Source organism: Myotis myotis, unplaced genomic scaffold, assembly GCF_014108235.1.
Source record: "Myotis myotis isolate mMyoMyo1 unplaced genomic scaffold, mMyoMyo1.p scaffold_m19_p_16, whole genome shotgun sequence".
Taxonomy (NCBI): domain Eukaryota; kingdom Metazoa; phylum Chordata; class Mammalia; order Chiroptera; family Vespertilionidae; genus Myotis; species Myotis myotis.
In genome coordinates, this window is record NW_023416320.1 from 50,973,106 (window position 1) to 50,993,151 (window position 20,046).

The 20,046-nt window shown below is 60.3% G+C and overlaps 1 protein-coding gene across 1 annotated transcript in view; it reads left to right on the forward strand.

Annotated features, from left to right (window-relative positions):
* Positions 1-10,753, forward strand: part of ATP6V0D2 (ATPase H+ transporting V0 subunit d2) — a 39,121-nt gene extending 28,368 nt beyond the window's left edge. The window contains exons 6-8 of the mRNA XM_036337463.1: positions 4,172-4,348; positions 5,153-5,230; positions 10,320-10,753. Coding sequence (XP_036193356.1) covers positions 4,172-4,348; positions 5,153-5,230; positions 10,320-10,481 — 417 coding nt within the window. The 3' untranslated portion in view covers positions 10,482-10,753. The remainder of the gene's footprint in view (positions 1-4,171; positions 4,349-5,152; positions 5,231-10,319) is intronic.
* Positions 10,754-20,046: the final 9,293 nt, after the last annotated feature.

The window sequence follows — 20,046 nt, forward strand, 5'->3', positions numbered from 1 at the left end:
GACCGGCTGCTGAGTCCCAAGTTCTCACAGCCATTTCCTGTCCCTTAACCTACCACGCTAGGTTAGGTTTTTCTCAAGCTGCGATAAAAACAAAAATCCATTTAACTGTCTTCATACATTTATGTAGAAATATCAGTTACATGTGGCATGTGATTATATGTTTTTTAAAATATATTTTTATTGATTTCAGAGAGGAAGGGAGAGGGAGATAGAGATAGAAGCATCAATGATGAGAGAGAATCATTGATCGGCTGCCTCCTGCACGCCCCACACTGGGGCTTGAGCCCCAACCCAGGCACGTGCCCTGACCCAGAATTGAACCGTGACCTCCTGGTTCCTAGGTCGACACTCATCCACTGAGCCACACCAGCCAGGCTGATTATAACGTTTCTTGATGTGACCAGATTTGTCAGGTTTATAGCAGCATTAGATCACGTAACCTCCCCTTTATCTCTGTAGTTTATGACGTTCTCACGCATGTGGTCTCGTGCTCTCTCGTGTGACAGGACAGACTCACAGGTGGAGGGTGTTACCTGGGCTTGCATGCGAACATTTGACTGAATTTCAAGACTGTGACTTCATACAGAAAGTTAGCTTGTGTCCAGGGCACCCTTGCTGTCTGTGTGGCTAATGCCACAGGACACAGAGCCCAGAACATGCCGTCTGGTCTCCTGGTCAGTACACAGCTGACAAGCCCAGCCTGCTTCCAGTTCTCCTCACTGTCCTCCGCGGCCCTGGGCCACCCCAGCTCCCTGCGCTGTCCCCCACCCCTGCTCCCCACCGCTGTCCTCCACCCTGCTCCCTGCCTCTGTCCCCGACCCCTGCTCCCTATGCTGTCCCCCACACCTGCTCCCTGCGCTGTCCCCACCCTTGCTCCCTGCCGCTGTCCCCACCCCTGCTCCCTGCCGCTGTCCCCCACCCCTGCTCCCTGCCGCTGTCCCCCACCCCTGCTCCCTGCCGCTATTCCCCACCCCTGCTCCCCAGCACTGTCCCCCACCCCTGCTCCCCACCGCTGTCCCCCACCCCTGCTCCCTGCACTGTCCCCCACCCCTGCTCCCTGCACTGTCCCCGCCCCTGCTCCCTGCACTGTTCTCCACCCCTGCTCCCTGCACTGTTCTCCACCCCTGCTCCCTGCACTGTTCTCCACCCCTGCTCCCTGCACTATCCCCACCCCTGCTCCCTGCACTGACCCCACCCCTGCTCCCTGCACTGTCCCCACCCCTGCTCCCTGCACTGTTCTCCACCCCTGCTCCCTGCACTGTTCTCCACCCCTGCTCCCTGCACTGTTCTCCACCCCTGCTCCCTGCACTGTCCCCACCCCTGCTCCCTGCAGTGTCCCCACCCCTGCTCCCTGCGCTGTCCCCCACCCCTGCTCCCTGCGCTGTCCCTCACCCCTGCCCCCTACCGTTGTCCCCCACCCCTGCTCCCCACCGCTGTCCTCCACCCCTGCTCCCTGCACTGTCCTCCCCTGCTCCCTGCCGCTGTCCCCCACCCCTGCTCCCCATGCTGTCCCCCACCCCTGCTCCCCACCGCTGTCCCCCACCCCTGCTCCCTGCACTGTCCCCACCCCTGCTCCCTGCGCTGTCCCCACCCCTGCTCCCTGCACTGTCCCCACCCCTGCTCCCTGCACTGTCCTCTACCCCTGCTCCCTGCACTGTCCCCACCCCTGCCCCCTGCACTGTTCTCCACCCCTGCTCCCTGCACTGTCCCCACCCCTGCTCCCTGCACTGTCCCCACCCCTGCTCCCTGCGCTGTCCCCCACCCCTGCTCCCTGCACTGTTCTCCACCCCTGCTCCCTGCACTGTCCCCACCCCTGCTCCCTGCACTGTCCCCACCCCTGCTCCCTGCGCTGTCCCTCACCCCTGCCCCCTGCCGTTGTCCCCCACCCCTGCTCCCCACCGCTGTCCTCCACCCCTGCTCCCTGCACTGTCCTCCCCTGCTCCCTGCCGCTGTCCCCCACCCCTGCTCCCCATGCTGTCCCTCACCCCTGCTCCCCGCCGCTGTCCCCCACCCCTGCTCCCCGTGCTGTCCCTTCTCTCTGCTCCCAGCCGCTGTCCCCCACCCCTGCTCCCCGTGCTGTCCCTCACCTCTGCTCCCAGCCGCTGTCCTCCACGGCCCCTGGCCTACCCCTGCTTCCCCCACATGTGAACGGGCGAGAACAGGTGTCCTGACAGCCCAGCTCTAACTTGTGTAGCTGACAGTGACTTGGAAGGAGTCCCAGAGTGCAGTCACCTCCTGCAACAGCAAAAGGCTGTGGCTTCAGAATGAACGGGTGTTTGTAAGGAGGCTGAGGGAAAGGACCGGACTCTGACGTACCTGCACCCACAGGCGCTGCTCGTGTGCCCTCCAGCCAGGGTGTCGGACGCGGACGGTCAGCCTCTTACAGTTCCCATTGCATCTTCTCACCCCCGCAGGCGGGAGGGAGCCAGGCAGAACAAGGGGAGTCACCAGCTACTGGGGTCCAAGGAAATCATCACCGGGAGGGGAACTAGCAGGGCTTCCTGTGAGAAGGGGATCTGTGGCCCCTCAAACGCAGGGAGGGTCTCAACAGGTCGAGTTCTGAGGGGAGCCCATGCAGTGCAGGCTGCGGAGACGTGTTCCCAACACAGACGTGCCTGCTCAGTAGCGCTGTCTGGGGCGTGGCCCTCTCCTGGCGCAGCCTGAGCCGCCCTGACCCCCCCCCCCCACCCTGAGGAGGCGCACTGAGGACCTGCCCATCACCCCACTCCGCCAGGCGCCATGTGGAGGTTTCCTTTGCCAAGGACCGCCCTCTGGCCCATCCTCCCTCACCATGTGAGGCCTGAGAGTAAGACGGGCCGGTGCTGTCCAGGGGCTGAGGCAGCTGCCTTCGGCTCCAGATAAGGCGGCCCGGCCTCTGGCCGGCTGGGAGGATGGGAGGACTGGCCACCCAGCTCCTCGCCCTGGCTCCTCGCTGTGGCCTCTGGGTTTGGGAGGGGCTGTGAGCGGAGGCCGCCCCAGGAGAGCTGACGGGGCAGAATCGCAGGCCCTTCCGGCGGGCCCACCCGACACCTGCCACGGGTCGGGCGCTGGACGTTCAGAATGAACGTGGACAGGACAGGCATGGCCCCAGAGGGTCTGGTCTCAAGGGGAGAGAAACCCAGGCAGATTTTTAAATGACGGGCAGGGGCTCGGGTACCGAGAAGGGTTCCCAGCACCAGCACCGGGGAACAGCCGATCTGGGCTCGGGTGGGGGTCGGAGGAGGAGGACGGGAGGAGGAGGACATGGAGACCAACGGGAGAGAAGGACAAGGTGCGGGTGCCCTGGACGCCCCGCGGGCCGTCTGCCCGGTGCTTCGCTCAGCGGAGAGGACAGGTGAGCACACTCGACCCATCGCCCCACAATGAGGAACCTGAGCCAGAGAGCAAGGTCACCTGCTCTGAGTCAAATAATTCTTAGCTACAGAGTTATATTTACTGCTTTTTAACCTAAAAACGACAACACCCACCTGGCCGGTTTGGCTCAGTGCATAGACTCTATACCATAGAGCATCAGCCTGCAGACCAAAGGGTCCTGGGTTCGGTTCCAGTCAAGGGCACATACCCTGGTTGCAGGCTCCTCCCCGGCCTGGGCCCTGGTTGGGGCTCGTGAAGGAGGCAGCCAATCGATGTGTTTCTCTCACATCGATGTTTCTCTCTGTCTTTTCCACTCTCCCTAAAAATCAATGGGAAAATATCCTCTGGTGAGGATTAACAAAAAAAAAAAAACAAGCAAAACAAAATAATAATCCCACCCAAACCATGGGTAGCACGGACTCTCCTCATGTGAAGAGGCCGGACCCACAGTCAGGGGGCCTGGAGGGCACGGCGTGCACTTTCTCTTCCCAGCGCCCGCTAGGCCTTCCCGGGCACGTGTGCTCTGTCCCGGGGCACCCACCACGCAGCCCAGGCCTCACGCCCGCGTCCAGGAGGAGAGCTGCAGGCTGCTGGCAGGGTCACACACCAGCGCCTGGGAGCTGCGTGGGGTTTGGAGCCAGGGCCTGGCTGCTCGGCAGGCAGCTGCTCAGTTCTCGTTCATAACCCTGGACTGAGCGACAACTAGATGCAGAGCCGAACGGGAAACAAATGGCTGGGAAACGCTTGCCTCCCTAGGGCTCTGTCTCTAGCCTTGAGCAGAGGCCGGGTCTCACTGCTTTCTCTCTTGCAAATTCAGTTTGAGGCCGACAGGCGAGCTTTCATCATCACCCTCAACTCCTTCGGCACCGAACTGAGCAAAGACGCCCGGGAGGCCCTCTACCCGACCTGTGGCCAGCTCTACCCCGAGGGCCTGCGCCTGCTGGCCCAAGCAGAGGACTTCGAACAGATGAAGAGGGTCGTGGACCACTACGGGGTACGTACATGACCCAGTGCCCCTCGCTCTCGTGGGCCCTGGATGCTGCACCCTCCCTGCGGTGCCTCCCTCCCGGAGGGCTGTGAGGTGCACAGGGATGTCTCTGTGACCATTGGGCAGCGCGGTCCTCAGGAGCTGACGCAGCGATTCCCTGGGAACGGCGTCCAGGGAACGTGAGCTCACGTCAGAGCAGGTGGAAGAGCCGACCCAGGGGCCCTTCGAAGCGGCCCGGTAAGCAGGCGAGGGGTCCCTGGCTGTGCGCCCCGGCTCTGGGGGGCAGGATGGAGAGGCCCCACCGCCGCCTGCAGCTCAGGGCCTCCTCCTCCCAGCTGCTCCTCGCTCCTCTAACTCAGCCCTGCAGGCGGCTCCGGACTGAAGGGCCTGCCCATCTTTCCCGGGGCTCCCTGGACGCCTCCGGGACCACGGGAGGCGGAGGCTGTGCCCAAACCTCTGCAACACCTGCTGTGCCCCAGGGGCTGTACGCGGACTCTCTGAACCTGGGCTCCCACCCCCGCACTTGCAGTCCCATGGGGCGCATTCCCTGCACCCCAGAGTGAGAGCTGAGCGTGGAAACCAGCTCCCACGCCCCCTGGCCTGGTGGGGCTGCGCTTGCCATGGGCTGCGCTACCATCCCACCCGCTGTCACTGGGGAAATTTGATATTTCCTCAGGAGGCCTGAGAGTTACAAGAGCATGGCCTCCGGGGATAGGCTTTTAAATAGATGCCGTTTCTGTTTGCTAGGAGCCATATACATTTATGAGAAATGAGAACTTGTTACAAAATAGTCTCTCCTCTATTTCTAAGGTTTACAAGCCCTTGTTCGAGGCTGTGGGTGACGGCAGTGGGGGGAAGTCGCTGGAGGACGTGTTTTACGAGCACGAGGTAGGACCCCCTGGGCATGGATGGCTGTGCCCGCTCCTTCCCCTGTTCTGGGGTTAACAGCTTCTCACGTGGGCTGTGCGTGAGGGCTCCGCCTCACAGCCGTGGTCTCAGAGGGCGGCCCCTGTGCAAGTCCCTGTGGGACGGAGGTGCAGAGCGGGCTGGGAGGGAGGCGGCCCGAACCAGAGCCCAGCGTTCTCCCCATCACAGCCTGCCTGTTGTCACGGGCCAGCCCGGTGGGTGCTGCCCTCCAGGTTTGTCCAGGGTTAGGACGCAGCTCAGACACAGCTGTAACACGTGGGAATTATTCCTGCGGAATTCCACGGAGGGTCTGCGTCACGGTTCCCTAAAAAGGCAGAAAGGTCCATGGGTACTGAGCTGCTCAACAGAAGGACTTATTTGTGTTATATTTTTTACCAGCAATGTCCCCTAGTCTAACACATCCTTCTAGCGCAGTCCATTCATTCCTCCCAGCCACCAGCCCTTCCACTGCAATTGACTGGAAGCCACAGAGAGCCCTGGGATGGACGCTGAGAACCTGTGGGCTGCACAGGCCACAGATGGCGGACCGGCTCCTGTCGGCCCTGCTCTGAGCGCTCTCGGGGCCCAAGGGGCATCAAAACCGCCTCCAGCTCGGCCCTCTCTCCTTCCCTCCACGGGGACAGAATACGGAACGGTCCCATTTCTGACTGCCCCAGTTCAAATATTTTTTTGAAACATTTCTTTTTATCTCCCTTCTACAGAGGAAAACAATCGCCCTGTAAGTCAGGTTGCTGCAGAGCGTTCTAGAAAAGCTCATCAGAGCTGAGTCTGAACGCCAGGGGCTGGGATGCTGCCCTGGAGGGAGTTAGGCAGCTAAAACCTTCCCAAGCTTTTAAGGCTGTGGCCAAAGAAAATTGCTTTCCCTGAATGCGACAAGCCCACAAGCCAGATGCCAAGTAAATGTGGCTCCAAAATCACACACACACAGACACACACACACACACATTCAAAAACTCACACAGAGACACACACACACAAAAAAAACCACAGGCACACACACAAAGACACAGATACACAGACACACACACATACAAAACAGGCACACACATGCAGACACACACAGGCATGCACACATACACATAGACACACACATGTAGACACACACATAGACACAGACACAAAGACATACACATGGACACACACATAGACACAGACACACACAGAGAAATACACATGGACACACACATAGACACAGACATACACAGAGAAATACACATAGACACACACATGTAGACACAGACACACACAGAGAAATACACATGGACACACACATAGACACAGACATAAACACACATACGTGCACACACAGGTCCTAGGAGTCTGCTCAGAGTGCTGCTGAGATTGGCAGATTGCCCTGTGGGCCTACAAACTTGGTCTAAACTCCTGGTGTCCACATTTACTGTTCCAGCACAGCCAGGCTGCCGCTTCCTACTGGGTAACGCCTGAGCTCCGGGCGAGCTGACGGGGCGTGGGCTGACAGGGCTCCCGCCCTCGCTGGGCTGACGGTGCTCCCGCCCTCGCTGGGCTGACGGTGCTCCCTGCCCTCACTGGGCTGACGGTGCTCCCACCCTCGCTGGCCTGAGGGTGCTCCGTGCCCTCGCTGGGCTGACGGTGCTCCCGCCCTCGCTGGGCTGACGGTGCTCCCTGCCCTCACTGGGCTGACGGTGCTCCCTGCCCTCTCTGGGCTGACGGTGCTCCCTCCCTCGCTGGCCTGAGGGTGCTCCGTGCCCTCGCTGGGCTGACGGTGCTCCCGCCCTCGCTGGGCTGACGGTGCTCCCGCCCTCGCTGGGCTGACGGTGCTCCCTGCCCTCACTGGGCTGACGGTGCTCCCACCCTCGCTGGCCTGAGGGTGCTCCGTGCCCTCGCTGGGCTGACGGTGCTCCCGCCCTCGCTGGGCTGACGGTGCTCTGTGCCCTCGCTGGGCTGACGGTGCTCCCGCCCTCGCTTGGCTGACGGTGCTCTGTGCCCTCGCTTGGCTGACGGTGCTCCCGCTCTCGCTGGGCTGACGGTGCTCTGTGCCCTCGCTGGGCTGACGGTGCTCCCGCCCTCACTGGGCTGACAGTGCTCGTGCCCTCGCTGGGCTGACGGTGCTCCTGCCCTCACTGGGCTGACGGTGCTCTGTGCCCTCGCTTGGCTGACGGTGCTCCCGCCCTCACTGGGCTGACGGTGCTCCCTGCCCTCACTGGACTGACGGTGCTCCCACCCTCGCTGGCCTGAGGGTGCTCCATGCCCTCGCTGGGCTGAGTGTGCTCCGTGCCCTCGCTGGACTGACAGTGCTCCCGCCCTCACTGGGCTGACGGTGCTCCCACCCTCGCTGGGCTGAGAGTGCTTCGTGCCCTCGCTGGGCTGACTGTGCTCCCGCCCTCACTGGGCTGACGGTGCTCCCACCCTCGCTGGCCTGAGGGTGCTCCGTGCCCTCGCTGGGCTGACGGTGCTCCCGCCCTCGCTTGGCTGCCGGTGCTCTGTGCCCTCGCTGGGCTGACGGTGCTCCCGCCCTCGCTTGGCTGACGGTGCTCCCGCCCTCGCTTGGCTGACGGTGCTCTGTGCCCTCGCTGGGCTGACGGTGCTCCCGCCCTCGCTTGGCTGACGGTGCTCGTGCCCTCGCTGGGCTGACGGTGCTCCCGCCCTCGCTTGGCTGACGGTGCTCTGTGCCCTCGCTGGGCTGACGGTGCTCCCGCCCTCGCTGGGCTGTCGGTGCTCCCTGCCCTCGCTGGGCTGACGGTGCTCCCACCCTCGCTGGCCTGAGGGTGCTCCGTGCCCTCGCTGGGCTGAGAGTGCTCCGTGCCCTCGCTGGACTGACGGTGCTTCGTGCCCTCACTGGGCTGACGGTGCTCCCTGCCCTCACTGGGCTGACAGTGCTCCCACCCTCTCTGGCCTGAGGGTGCTCTGTACCCTCGCTGGGCTGACGGTGCTCCCACCCTCGCTGGCCTGAGGGTGCTCCGTGCCCTCGCTGGGCTGAGAGTGCTCCGTGCCCTCGCTGGGCTGACGGTGCTCCCTGCCCTCACTGGGCTGACGGTACTCCCACCCTCGCTGGCCTGAGGGTGCTCCGTGCCCTCGCTGGACTGACGGTGCTTCGTGCCCTCGCTGGGCTGACGGTGCTCCCTGCCCTCACTGGGATGACGGTGCTCCCACCCTCGCTGGGCTGAGTGCTCTGTGCCCTCGCTGGGCTGACAGTGCTCCCGCTCTCACTGGCCTGATGATGCTCCCACACTCGCTGGCCTGAGGGTGCTCCGTGCCCTCGCTGGGCTGACGGTGCTCCCGCCCTCGCTGGGCTGACGGTGCTCTGTGCCCTCGCTGGGCTGACGGTGCTCCCGCCCTCGCTTGGCTGACGGTGCTCTGTGCCCTCGCTTGGCTGACGGTGCTCCCGCTCTCGCTTGGCTGACGGTGCTCTGTGCCCTCGCTGGGCTGACGGTGCTCCCGCCCTCACTGGGCTGACAGTGCTCGTGCCCTCGCTGGGCTGACGGTGCTCCTGCCCTCACTGGGCTGACGGTGCTCTGTGCCCTCGCTTGGCTGATGGTGCTCCCGCCCTCACTGGGCTGACGGTGCTCCCTGCCCTCACTGGACTGACGGTGCTCCCACCCTCGCTGGCCTGAGGGTGCTCCATGCCCTCGCTGGGCTGAGAGTGCTCCGTGCCCTCGCTGGACTGACAGTGCTCCCGCCCTCCCTGGGCTGACGGTGCTCTGTGCTCTCGCTGGGCTGAGAGTGCTTCGTGCCCTCGCTGGGCTGACAGTGCTCCCGCCCTCACTGGGCTGACGGTGCTCCCTCTCTCGCTGGGCTGAGAGTGCTTCGTGCCCTCGCTGGGCTGACAGTGCTCCCGCCCTCACTGGGCTGACGGTGCTCCCACCCTCGCTGGCCTGAGGGTGCTCCGTGCCCTCGCTGGGCTGACGGTGCTCCCGCCCTCGCTTGGCTGACGGTGCTCTGTGCCCTCGCTGGGCTGACGGTGCTCCCGCCCTCGCTTGGCTGACGGTGCTCCCGCCCTCGCTTGGCTGACGGTGCTCTGTGCCCTCGCTGGGCTGACGGTGCTCCCGCCCTCGCTGGGCTGACGGTGCTCCCTGCCCTCGCTGGGCTGACGGTGCTCCCACCCTCGCTGGCCTGAGGGTGCTCCGTGCCCTCGCTGGGCTGAGAGTGCTCCGTGCCCTCGCTGGACTGACGGTGCTTCGTGCCCTCACTGGGCTGACGGTGCTCCCTGCCCTCACTGGGCTGACAGTGCTCCCACCCTCTCTGGCCTGAGGGTGCTCTGTGCCCTCGCTGGGCTGACGGTGCTCCCACCCTCGCTGGCCTGAGGGTGCTCCGTGCCCTCGCTGGGCTGAGAGTGCTCCGTGCCCTCGCTGGGCTGACGGTGCTCCCTGCCCTCACTGGGCTGACGGTACTCCCACCCTCGCTGGCCTGAGGGTGCTCCGTGCCCTCGCTGGACTGACGGTGCTTCGTGCCCTCGCTGGGCTGACGGTGCTCCCTGCCCTCACTGGGATGACGGTGCTCCCACCCTCGCTGGGCTGAGTGCTCTGTGCCCTCGCTGGGCTGACAGTGCTCCCGCTCTCACTGGCCTGATGATGCTCCCACACTCGCTGGCCTGATGGTGCTCCCACCCTCACTGGCCTGAGGGTGCTCCCACCCTCGCTGGGCTGACAGTGCTCTGTGCTCTCGCTGGGCTGACAGTGCTCTGTGCTCTTGCTGGGCTGACGGTGCTCTGTGCTCTCGCTGGGCTGACAGTGCTCTGTGCTCTCGCTGGGCTGACGGTGCTCTGTGCTCTCGCTGGCCTGATGGTGCTCCCGCCCTCACTGGGCTGACGGTGCTCTGTGCTCTCGCTGGCCTGATGGTGCTCCCACCCTCGCTGGCCTGATGGTGCTCTGTGCTCTTGCTGGGCTGACGGTGCTCTGTGCTCTCGCTGGGCTGACAGTGCTCTATGCTCTCACTGGGCTGACAGTGCTCTGTGCTCTCGCTGGCCTGATGGTGCTCCCGCCCTCGCTGGGCTGACGGTGCTCTGTGCTCTCGCTGGCCTGATGGTGCTCCCGCCCTCGCTGGGCTGACAGTGCTCTGTGCCCTTGCTCAGGTGAAGATGAACGTGCTGGCGTTCACCAGGCAGTTCCACTGTGGCGTGTTTTATGCGTACACGAAGCTGAGGGAGCAAGAAATGAGGAACATCGTGTGGATCGCCGAGTGCATCTCGCAAAGGCATCGCACTAAGATCAACAGCTACATCCCGATTCCGTAGCCTGCCCGGGCTGCAGGGGCAGAGATCACAAGTGTGAAGAGGATGCTATTGAGCAAAATAAAGGAATTGCGTTAGATTATCGGGGCTACACTGAAGGAAGCCGCGCGGCCCCGCGTGAATTGCAGACATATCTTGTTTTCACGTTTATGTCTCACTCTTCGCCGGCCTAGGGCATGCGTTTTCATTAACCCTTGGGGACTTCCCCTACCATTTGTTGTGTTAAAACCAAATCTAATAAAAGTGTTTTACTCCTGCTCTTCATACTTCTCCACGGGCCCAAATACCGGGTGTCTGTTTTACTGTTTTCCCCCTCACCTGAGGATGTGCTTCAGTGATTCTAGAGAGAGAAGAAGAAAGAAAAACATCGATTGGTTGTCTCCTGCATGTACCCCAAATGGGGAATCAAACCCGCAACCTGGGTATGTGCCCGACCTGGGTGCATAGGACATGCTCTAACCCCTGAGCGGCCATCCGGGGCCTGTTTTGCTCTTTAACTGTCGGTTGCTTCCATCGCCCACAAACCCCGAGCTGTGCGTAGCCCACATGGCCACGTGTGACGGGAAGGCTCCTTTTTCAGGGGCACTTGGCCTGGTGGGCTCAGAAAGCTGCAGCTTAGCATGAACTTCCTGCATGGGGGCAGTGTCAATGTGTCACCTGTGCAGCCTTCTCTAAACACAAGACACAGCTCTCTTTATTACCGTTCCTTCATGCTTTGCCTGAGAAGGAAGTAACCTCACTAGACTGGATTTTACACATGAAGCAGCAGAAATCATAGGGTCCATTTGCAGGCCGTGGATTCTCTATAAACCTTCACTCGAGCCGGTGCCCAGAGCCGCCCAGAGGGAGACAAGCAGTCCACACACTGCTCAAGTCCTTTCTTTCCAACTAAAAGGTTCCAACACAGGAGATCTGTGCTGCTGTTCGGGGCGGGGGGGCACAGGTTGTGGGGAGAAACTTTCCTCAACCTCCAGGTCCTTCTGGCTGGTCTAATAATCACATAGACAGGAGACAGGTGAGCCAGAGAAAATGACGAGATTAAATCCGTATGTATGGGGACCCTGCATACGAGAGAGGCAGACTCAAGGGGGATGTGGGTACAGAAGCCCTGCGCTAGGGATGAGGCCAGGCATCCTGGGGAGCTCACAGGGTCATTGCAAGACGATGAGAACGGGCGTGCAGTAAATAAAGCTGCCCCGCCAGATAGGTGAGTGCATCTGAGATTGTCGCTGAGAACCTGCTATGGGCAAGGCCCCTAATTCAGTTCTAGGTCAAGGGTGAGGAACGTCCAGCCAGCGGGCTGAATAAGGCCCTCGAAATCATTTGGTCTGGCTCTGCCAAGGCATTAGGGGTGAGCTAATTAAATGTTTGACCAAATATAGCAGGCCAATCTTTAAGCTGATGATTTTGTATGGCCCGCGAATGATGCCATAATATCCAAATGGCCCTTGGCAGCAAAAAGGTTCCCCACCCCTGCGTTAGGGACTTAAAGGGAGGGCAGAAGTTTCTCTTGGTCCTGAAGCTAAAATTGCTTTATCTCAAAACAAGCCACAGAGCACATCATGGTGTCTGGCTCTGAATCCCCAAAGGGGTTTCATTAGTAACTAGAGGCCCGGTGCACAAAATTCATGCATGGGGGTGGGGGGAGTCCCCTCAGCCAAGCCTGCACCCTCTCCAATCTGGGACCCCTCGGGGGATGTCCGACTGCTGGTTTAGGCCCAATCTCCGGGATCGGGCCTAAACCGGCAGTCAGACATCCCTCTCACAATCCAGGACCGCTGGCTTACCTGCCTGCCTGATTGCCCCCAACTGCCCCCTCTACCAGCCTGGTCACCCCCAACTGCCCCCCCGTCAGCTTGGTCACCCCTAACTGGCCCCCCTTCCTGCCTGGTTGCCCCCAACTGCCCCCCTGCCAGCCTGGTCTCCCCCAACTGCCCTTCCCCATTGGCCTGGTCACCCCCAACTGCCCCCCCTGCCATCCTGGTCGCCCTACACAGCCTGCTGTTCAGTCATTTGGTCATCCCTCACTATCCCCCCCCTCCCCTCCGCCAGTCTTGTCACCCCATGCAGCCTGCTGTTCAGTTGTTATTGTTACTGTGATGGTGTCCTGGACAATTTGCATATTCCTCTATTATTACTATAGATAGCTCTTACCATCTACCACTGAAAAGATACTGTCAATCACGTCAGAAGCCACAGGTAAGACACACGGGAAGGATACAGACACTGTCTGTTTTGTGTTCATTTCAGGAGGAAATGAAATTCTCCTTGTTGGATTCATCTCATTCATTTTGAGTCATTTTTACTCCAGCAAATGGGAGCGTCTACTTCCTGGTCCTGAGCACAGCTGTGAGGGATGCACGCCATGCACAGAGGGACACATATGCAATACGCAGGGCACCACTCTGAGCGCTCCTGTCCCTGTTTCCCAGCACTGAGGCCCAAAGTGTGGGGCTCGGCTGCTGCGTGGCTCTCAGTGGACAGGCCTTGTACTAGTAATAGTAAGTATGGAAGGGGGTGCAGAAGCCACACCCAGCCCGCCTGCCCTCAGCAGTGTCCTCGGTTACATCATCACTCCGTCTGCCGCCGCGGCCCCTGGCTGCAGTCTCCCACCCCTGCCTCTGACAACTCACTCTTACAAACTATTAGAGTAGAAGCACTGCCCACTTTATTCAGTGAGTTAGCATGTACTGGGCACTTCCTGGGCACCAGGCCATATCAGGTCCCCCGCAGGCACCCCGCTATCGCTGGTCCCTTTCAGATTTCCAGTCACAGAACAGGCTTCCTTGGAGCCACGCCCATCCACGCCCTCGCTCTACGTGGGCCTTTTTCCACTTGATCTTCACGTGGCTGGCTCCTTCCCTGCAGGTTTTAATGTCACTGTGTTGCCTTCTTCAGTGGGCACCTGTCCCACCTTTGGGATTGTACACAGCAATCTTGCATACTCACCTCCTCACGGAGGTCCTCCAGGCTTAGGGGACACCTTGTGCTGGTCTCTGTCGGATGCCCTGCTCTTCACCTCATAATTCTTACCGAGTTTATAACCATGAGCAGGTTTGTTTGCTTGGTGAGGCGCGCTCTCTCTGCAAGTCCGAGCTGTATTCCCGGGTCACCGCTGTGTCAGCCTGGGCACTGAGTGAATGTCTGCCTAGTGAATGAGGGCAAATCCTCCGCCCGGGGGGTTCTGTGAGAAACCATAGGACCGCTAAGAGAGACACTTGGCATTTTTAAGAGTTTATTTGAGCAAAAATCTATTCCCTTGGACAGCTCCAACAGGAAGTGGTTAGAAGTGTCCCGGACAGGAGCCGGGAGGAGTTTCTAGAGAAAAGGCGGAAGCAAACCAGGAAAGTGTCCCATCGGCTGTCGCTTAAGCGCCGTCTGACTTGGAAAAGCCCTGGCGGCTGTGGGTAGTGGCTGTTCTTGAGTTCTGGTTCCTGCCCCGAGACGCCGACGGGCTCACCTATCGCGCAGGGCAGGGTTGGGGTTCCTTACGTGGCAGCTGAGGCGTGGGAGGCGCTGCGGTCCCGCAGCCTCCTCGCTCAGTTTACTTCACAGGAGGAAAGGCCAAGACGTGACTCGGCAGGGATCTGTCACATCCTCAGGGGCACAGACATCTCCGTGCCAGGAAGACAGAAAAGGCCGCAGCGCTCTCTCTGTGAAAACAGGACTCCTAGGAGGCAGGCGCTGAGTGTCCGGCTCCTGATCTCCGGTCCTACAGCATCAGGACATGGCGGCAACCACCACGCTTATGGAACAAATACTAGTAAGCGCAGATGCAGGCAAGGATGGTATGGCCACCCACCCTGCCTGGGGACCGAGGGGGAGCGTGACGCACAGCTTCCGCGCCCCGGGAGCAGAACAGCAGGTGGGGCTCGCCGCCTGCAGGCACGCCTGGCCCAGTGCTCACGTCAGCCCGGGCCAATCCATCGCAGGAATGTGTCAGCCAAGAACCACGTACCTAAATGGAGCCCACAACACAGGTCCCCACAAAGGACAGGCCGCAGGACAGGTAAATCCTCCAGCCTTGCTCCAGGGGGCCCTGCACAGCAGGATAACCTGACTAATGGCTTCATTTATTTGCCTGTTCCAACACTGACAGGTCCTGGAATTCCCGGAGTCAGAGCACATCACGGGCTGGCTCATTCCCTTGTTTGTGGGGTTTATGAAAGGGGGAAAGACCACTTAATCATCGAGGCAGATGACTCTGCTGTGCGCTGTCTGTTCCCTCAGCTCGTGACGTTCTCTCTCCTTCTAAGTGTGCGCAAGGTGCGGAGACAACAGCAGGAGCCCGAGTATTCGATTTGGGCAATGAAAATTAATGAGTGTGTTAAGGGGGGAAAAATAAATGCTCTTTAGAAAAAAGGAGAGAGATAAAAATCATTTCAAACAACTGCAAATGACATCCACAGTCCCCGCCATCGCTGAAATCAGTGTCGGTCTGTCCACCAGGCCCACGCACACGCCACACGTCCCATCAGCCACAGAAGCACACGCGGACGGTATCCTGAGCTGCAGGAGGAGGGTCTCAGGTTGGCTGAAGTAATCGTTGGGGGTTCACACTGAGTACACACTCGCTGTGGGCGCTGTAGGTATTAGGTAGCACGTAGGCATCTTTTCAAAACAATGTTCTTTGCTTAAACATGGAACTCGGGGAGAGAGGGAGGCCGTCCCGACCCAGCGCCCTCAGGTTCCAGTGAAGCCTGAGGCGCACAGACTAAGCGCCAGTGGGTGCATGGAGACTATGAAACCTCTAGTTCCGAGACCCTCCCGTGAAGAAGGCTGGAAACACGCTCACCGGGGAATGCGGGGTGTTCCCTCCAGGGCACCCAAACAACGCATCTGCCAACGTTTCCCAAACGCATTGCTCCAGCCACAGCAGACACGCCCCGCTCAGCCAGGCCGACAGCCCAATCCTCGCATGAACCTCAGGAAGACACCCACACGGACCCGGCGAAGGCCCCCCGGAGGCGAGGGCCCCTGGACGTCCTGCTTATGGCCCCACTGGTCCTCGGGCGTCCTGGCTGCGGACCCATCACAGGCGTGGAGAAGTATGTCAGGGCTTCCTCAAAGGCGTGATCTGCTTTGATAGCTTAAATAGCCAGTGTGAAGTGACCTCAGAGGTGAGTTTTCTCCCCACTCCACCTCCCGGATGACAGGCTGGCCCCTGCCGCCATGGGGGTCCTTCCCTGCCACCTCCGACGCCCGATGTCCCGGTCAGACCCTTTGCTGTGCTGGGCGGGCTCAGCAGGCCGAGGCCTCACAGATGAGCCCTTCAGATCGTGGTGGCTGTCCAGCACGCACGCACGTAGCTCTAAGGAGGCCATCGGTTAGAGCAGAAGAGCCTTTCTGGGAAGACATGGGAGCCAGGACTTGAACCCATGTCCCCCAGTTTCCAGAACTTTGTGGACATTGACAAGTCACTGAACTTGCCGTTCCCCCTCCTGTGAAAGTGAGATTATTATATCTATCCTAAGATTGCTGTAGGATGTAGATGAAATAATAGGTTGAAATGCTTAATATACAGCCTGCACAAAGCAGGAGCTCCGACCATGTTCTGCTCACATCTCCTCCGGGACTGACATGAGAGACTTGTGCAGCGGCCTCTGTCACCGCTGGGAAGCAAGGACCATCTCCTAACTGCCTTGTTTCTCCATCCGTTCAGAACACAGTGTTTGCTTAAAAGAAGTCACACGTGCTTTCCAAACAATATGAAGCATATGCTACTGGACACTGACATATAAAGATAGATGACTAAAATAATTCCCAGCTCACAGTTGGCTAAAGATTAACTAATTCTCATAAATGAGGCCCATCGCCTTCCCTGTCAACCTGCACAGCACTGTCTGGTCTGTCTTGTATGGTCATGTCTCTGTTTCCAACCCAAGGCCTCCCTCCCCAAGGCCTCCCTCCCCAAGGCCTCCCTCCCCAAGCCCTGCACCGCTCCGACTCCCGCCCCTTCCTCTCCAAGTCCCTCAGCCTCCTGTCTGTCTGCAGCGGGGCTCAGCCTGAAGCCCCGCCTCCCCTCGGTTTCCGGGGCCTCATCCCTGTGTACTGGGTCTCCTCCCACCACACTCAGCTCCGTCTTACAATAAGCCCCAGCAGGAAGTCAGATGGATCCCTTCCCGAAGAGAAGCCTCTGTGCTGGACAGAACTCTTCCTGAGGGAGATCCCTCCCTCCGCCCGCCCTCCATTGCTTTGTGTTTGTTTTCATAATTTCTATATTTTAGAAAGTCACCTGTGGGGTCGCCATGTCTGGGCGGAAGAGGGTCCCCAGGACCTGGGCACCCTGCCTAGTCCTAAGGGACACGGCACCTCCCTGCACAGGGGGTGAGGGCAGCCACAAGCAGTCGCACTGGGACGTGCGCCAGGCCTCTGTGCCCTAACCCTCCCTCCAGCAGCCACCCAAGTGCCAGCAGCCCCCCACAACCCCCCACAGCCCCCCACAGCCCCCTACAGCCTTCCTTTGGGTGCCGTGTGTGTGAGCGCACAGTGAATAGTTGTGGGGTTACATTTATAGCTGCCTTTCTATAAGCACTAAGTTAGGCAGTATCTTTCATTACCATTTCAGAATAGAAAAGGCACAAAAAAGACGGAAACAACAGTAGCACCGCTTTGCCATGGGGCCAGGCTGAGTGAGCCCAGGTGCCGGTCTTTGAAAAGGCTGCAGCCAGGTCCGTGCTGGCTTCCTGGTGGCACTCTGTCATCCCCCCCTTCTCGCTGCCGCTGTGATAGGAGTTATTTTGATGACTGTTCCCCAGCTTCTTCTATTGAGTCTGCTGGTTGCTCACCCTCGGGAGCCATCAAAGTGACCGGTCCTGAGGGTGGACTTGGCCGTGGCGAGGACAGCCCATTGGCGCTGTGCGGGCAGCTGCGCTTGGACTCAGTGGGCCCTCAAGGCTTTATCTCCTATTTCCCCGGAGCTGAGGTTGCTGGGTTGCCGGGTACGGAAGACACTGAACGTGTTAGTGTTCTGGGCGACAGGAGGTGCTGGAGCCAAGTCAGCCCTCGCTAAGTCCTCCAATCCATTTGAAATGACGCTCCTTGGGGGCCTGGGGTGGTGGAGGTGCCGTGGCCACGCTGCTGCGGGAGCAAACCACGCCTCTGACTCCTGAGAGCCCAGCGAGCGGGCAGGGTCTCTTCCGTGGGCCTGCTCCCAGCTGGGAGTCAGAATCCCCTCTGCTGTGGCTGGATAAATGCTGCTCTGGGTTTCCTGACATACAAGGCGATGTTCACCAAAGGCCACACAGCTCTCAGCCTCGCGGGCGGGGGGGGGGGGGGGGGGGCACAGCGGCGTCCGCTGATGAGGAGAGCTGCTCTGGAGCTGCCGGGATGGGAGCGGCAGGTACTCCACCCGCCTCGTTCTCCTTGGCACTGAGGACACGGACCTCTGCTCTGGAAAGAATTTAAGCCAAACCCTTTGCTAGCTGGACATGGCACGTTAAACTTGAAGTGAAAGTCATTTTCTTGCAGGGAAAAATATATCCTTTTTATGAAAATAGGACACCTAAAAAGAAAAGGAAAACTTGACTTAACTGTGTTGATATGGTTTGTAGAAAAGATTACTGCCCAGCTGGTGGGGCTCAGTGGTTGAGCGTCGACCTATGAACCAGGAGGTCAGAGTTCGATTCCTGTCAAGGGCACATGCCCAGGCTGTGGGCTCCATCCCCAGTAGGGGGCATGCAGGAGGCAGCCAATCAATGATTCTCTCTCATCGTTGATGTTTCTGTCCCTCTCCCTTCCTCTTGGAAATCAATAAAATATATATAAAAGGAAAGGTTACTGTGTGTCTGTCTACCGCTTCTCTGCTCAGTCGACGCCTTCGGGCGCTGTCCAGCCTGTACACAGAGGCCTTCCCCATGTGAGTCTACGAGCATCGTTAGCCGCAGCCGGGACGGCCAGGGGCTCGCACACCGCCCGCTCCTTGTAAGTGGCGCTTCGGTTAGACTCTTGTCTTCAAGTGGAAGACGCTGGCGCCAGCTCCTCCGGATGACACGCAGAGCGAGGCTGAAGGGCTGCTCAAAACTCAAGGAGGGCAGGTGCCAGGCGACGAGGGTGGAAGTCAGGCAGGGCCGGGAACCGCAGGGCTGGCGGCGCTCCTGCCTGGCCGGGGACTCGGGCAGCTGACTCTGGAGAGCCTCGGTCTCCCTCCTCTCAATGCAGTTTCCAGGTCTGCCCTGGGTGGTCGGGGCAGGGAGGGGGGTCGTCAGGGCCGCGCGGGAGTCAGGCGACCAGCCAGCCCGGCTGCACGGGCTCTTACGGGGGCCTGTCCTCAGCCTCCAGACTCCCGCAGCTGCACAGCAATCACTGGTTTCCCTGTGTTTCCCTTTTTAAGTCAGTGAATAGTTTCCACACTTTAGTGAGAGCCTGCGGTGCCGGGGAAGGCGAAAGTCCAGGGGGGAAAGGGAAGTCCTCCCTCAGACGGAGACGCAGCCGCCGAGTGGGCAGTGGCTTCGATGGCAGCAGGCTGGCCCGCCTGGTGCCTGTGCGGGAGGCACTGAAGCTCTAGGGAGGGTCAATCCACACCCGCCTCCTCGGCAGGGGCACTTGCCAGGGGAAGGCGAGGTAGGTCCTGCCTCTGCAGGAACGGTCTGTACCTGAGAGCTCGCCCTCCAGCAGCGAGGGCCTCCTCAGGGCACAGCCCTGCAGGGCGGAGGGGGCAGCCCAGCTCCCGAGTCCAGCACAGCTGAAGTTGTGAAATCTGAAGAAGTTGACAAAAGTGAGACTGGAGAGAGGCTAGTTCTGAAGTTTCTGTTATGCAACGTGCAGGCGAAGGGAGAGGGCCCTTCAGTGGGTGAAGGGGTTCTGCTCTGGGGAACTGGCAGGATCCATGGAGGCTGGTTTGGAGCAAGGATCCATGGAGGGGGGAGTGGGAAGAGGAGAGCAGCTGCAAGGCCATGAGGAAGCCGCCGCCTCCACACGTCCAGCTGGGTTTCTGTCCTTCACCGGCCACGGCTACTGTGTGCCCTTACTACGGAGAGGAGCCAGGAGCGAGGCCGCAGAGACACACAGGCCCTGAACGTGAGAGTCCCAGACAGCAGCCCGCTCCTGCCCGCCCGCGTGCCCAGGCCCTGCTGTCCTCCACCCTGTGACCTCCATCCTGGCCGCGGGCTCTGCATCAGGAGGGCTCGCCGCCACTGTTGTGCCCAGTGAGCTGGTCTGCGGGACGCATCCCTGGGCTGGAGGTTAGGAGTGCAGGGACCGAGCCAGGAGAGCCAGCGGGAGCCTGAGGGCCTGAGAGAGGGAAGCTGCAGAGCCAGAGCTGCCAGGGTGGGAGAGAGGCGCCTCCGGAGCAGCAGGAGGGCCGCCCCACCTCGGTCCTGCCCACCATGTGCAGGAGCAGGAGCAGGAGCTTCCGGTCAGCAACCTCAGCTTGAAAGGTTGGCTTCTGTGCGGTTGGACCAACCCACATAAAACCTCGGTCCATGCTGACATTTCACCTTCGCCATCAGAGGGATAACTCTTCAAGGAAATGCAGGCGCCCTAGCCGGTTTGGCTCAGTGGACAGAGCATCAGCCTGCAACGGAAGGGTCTCAGGTTTGATTCCAGTCAAGGGCATGTACCTGGGTTG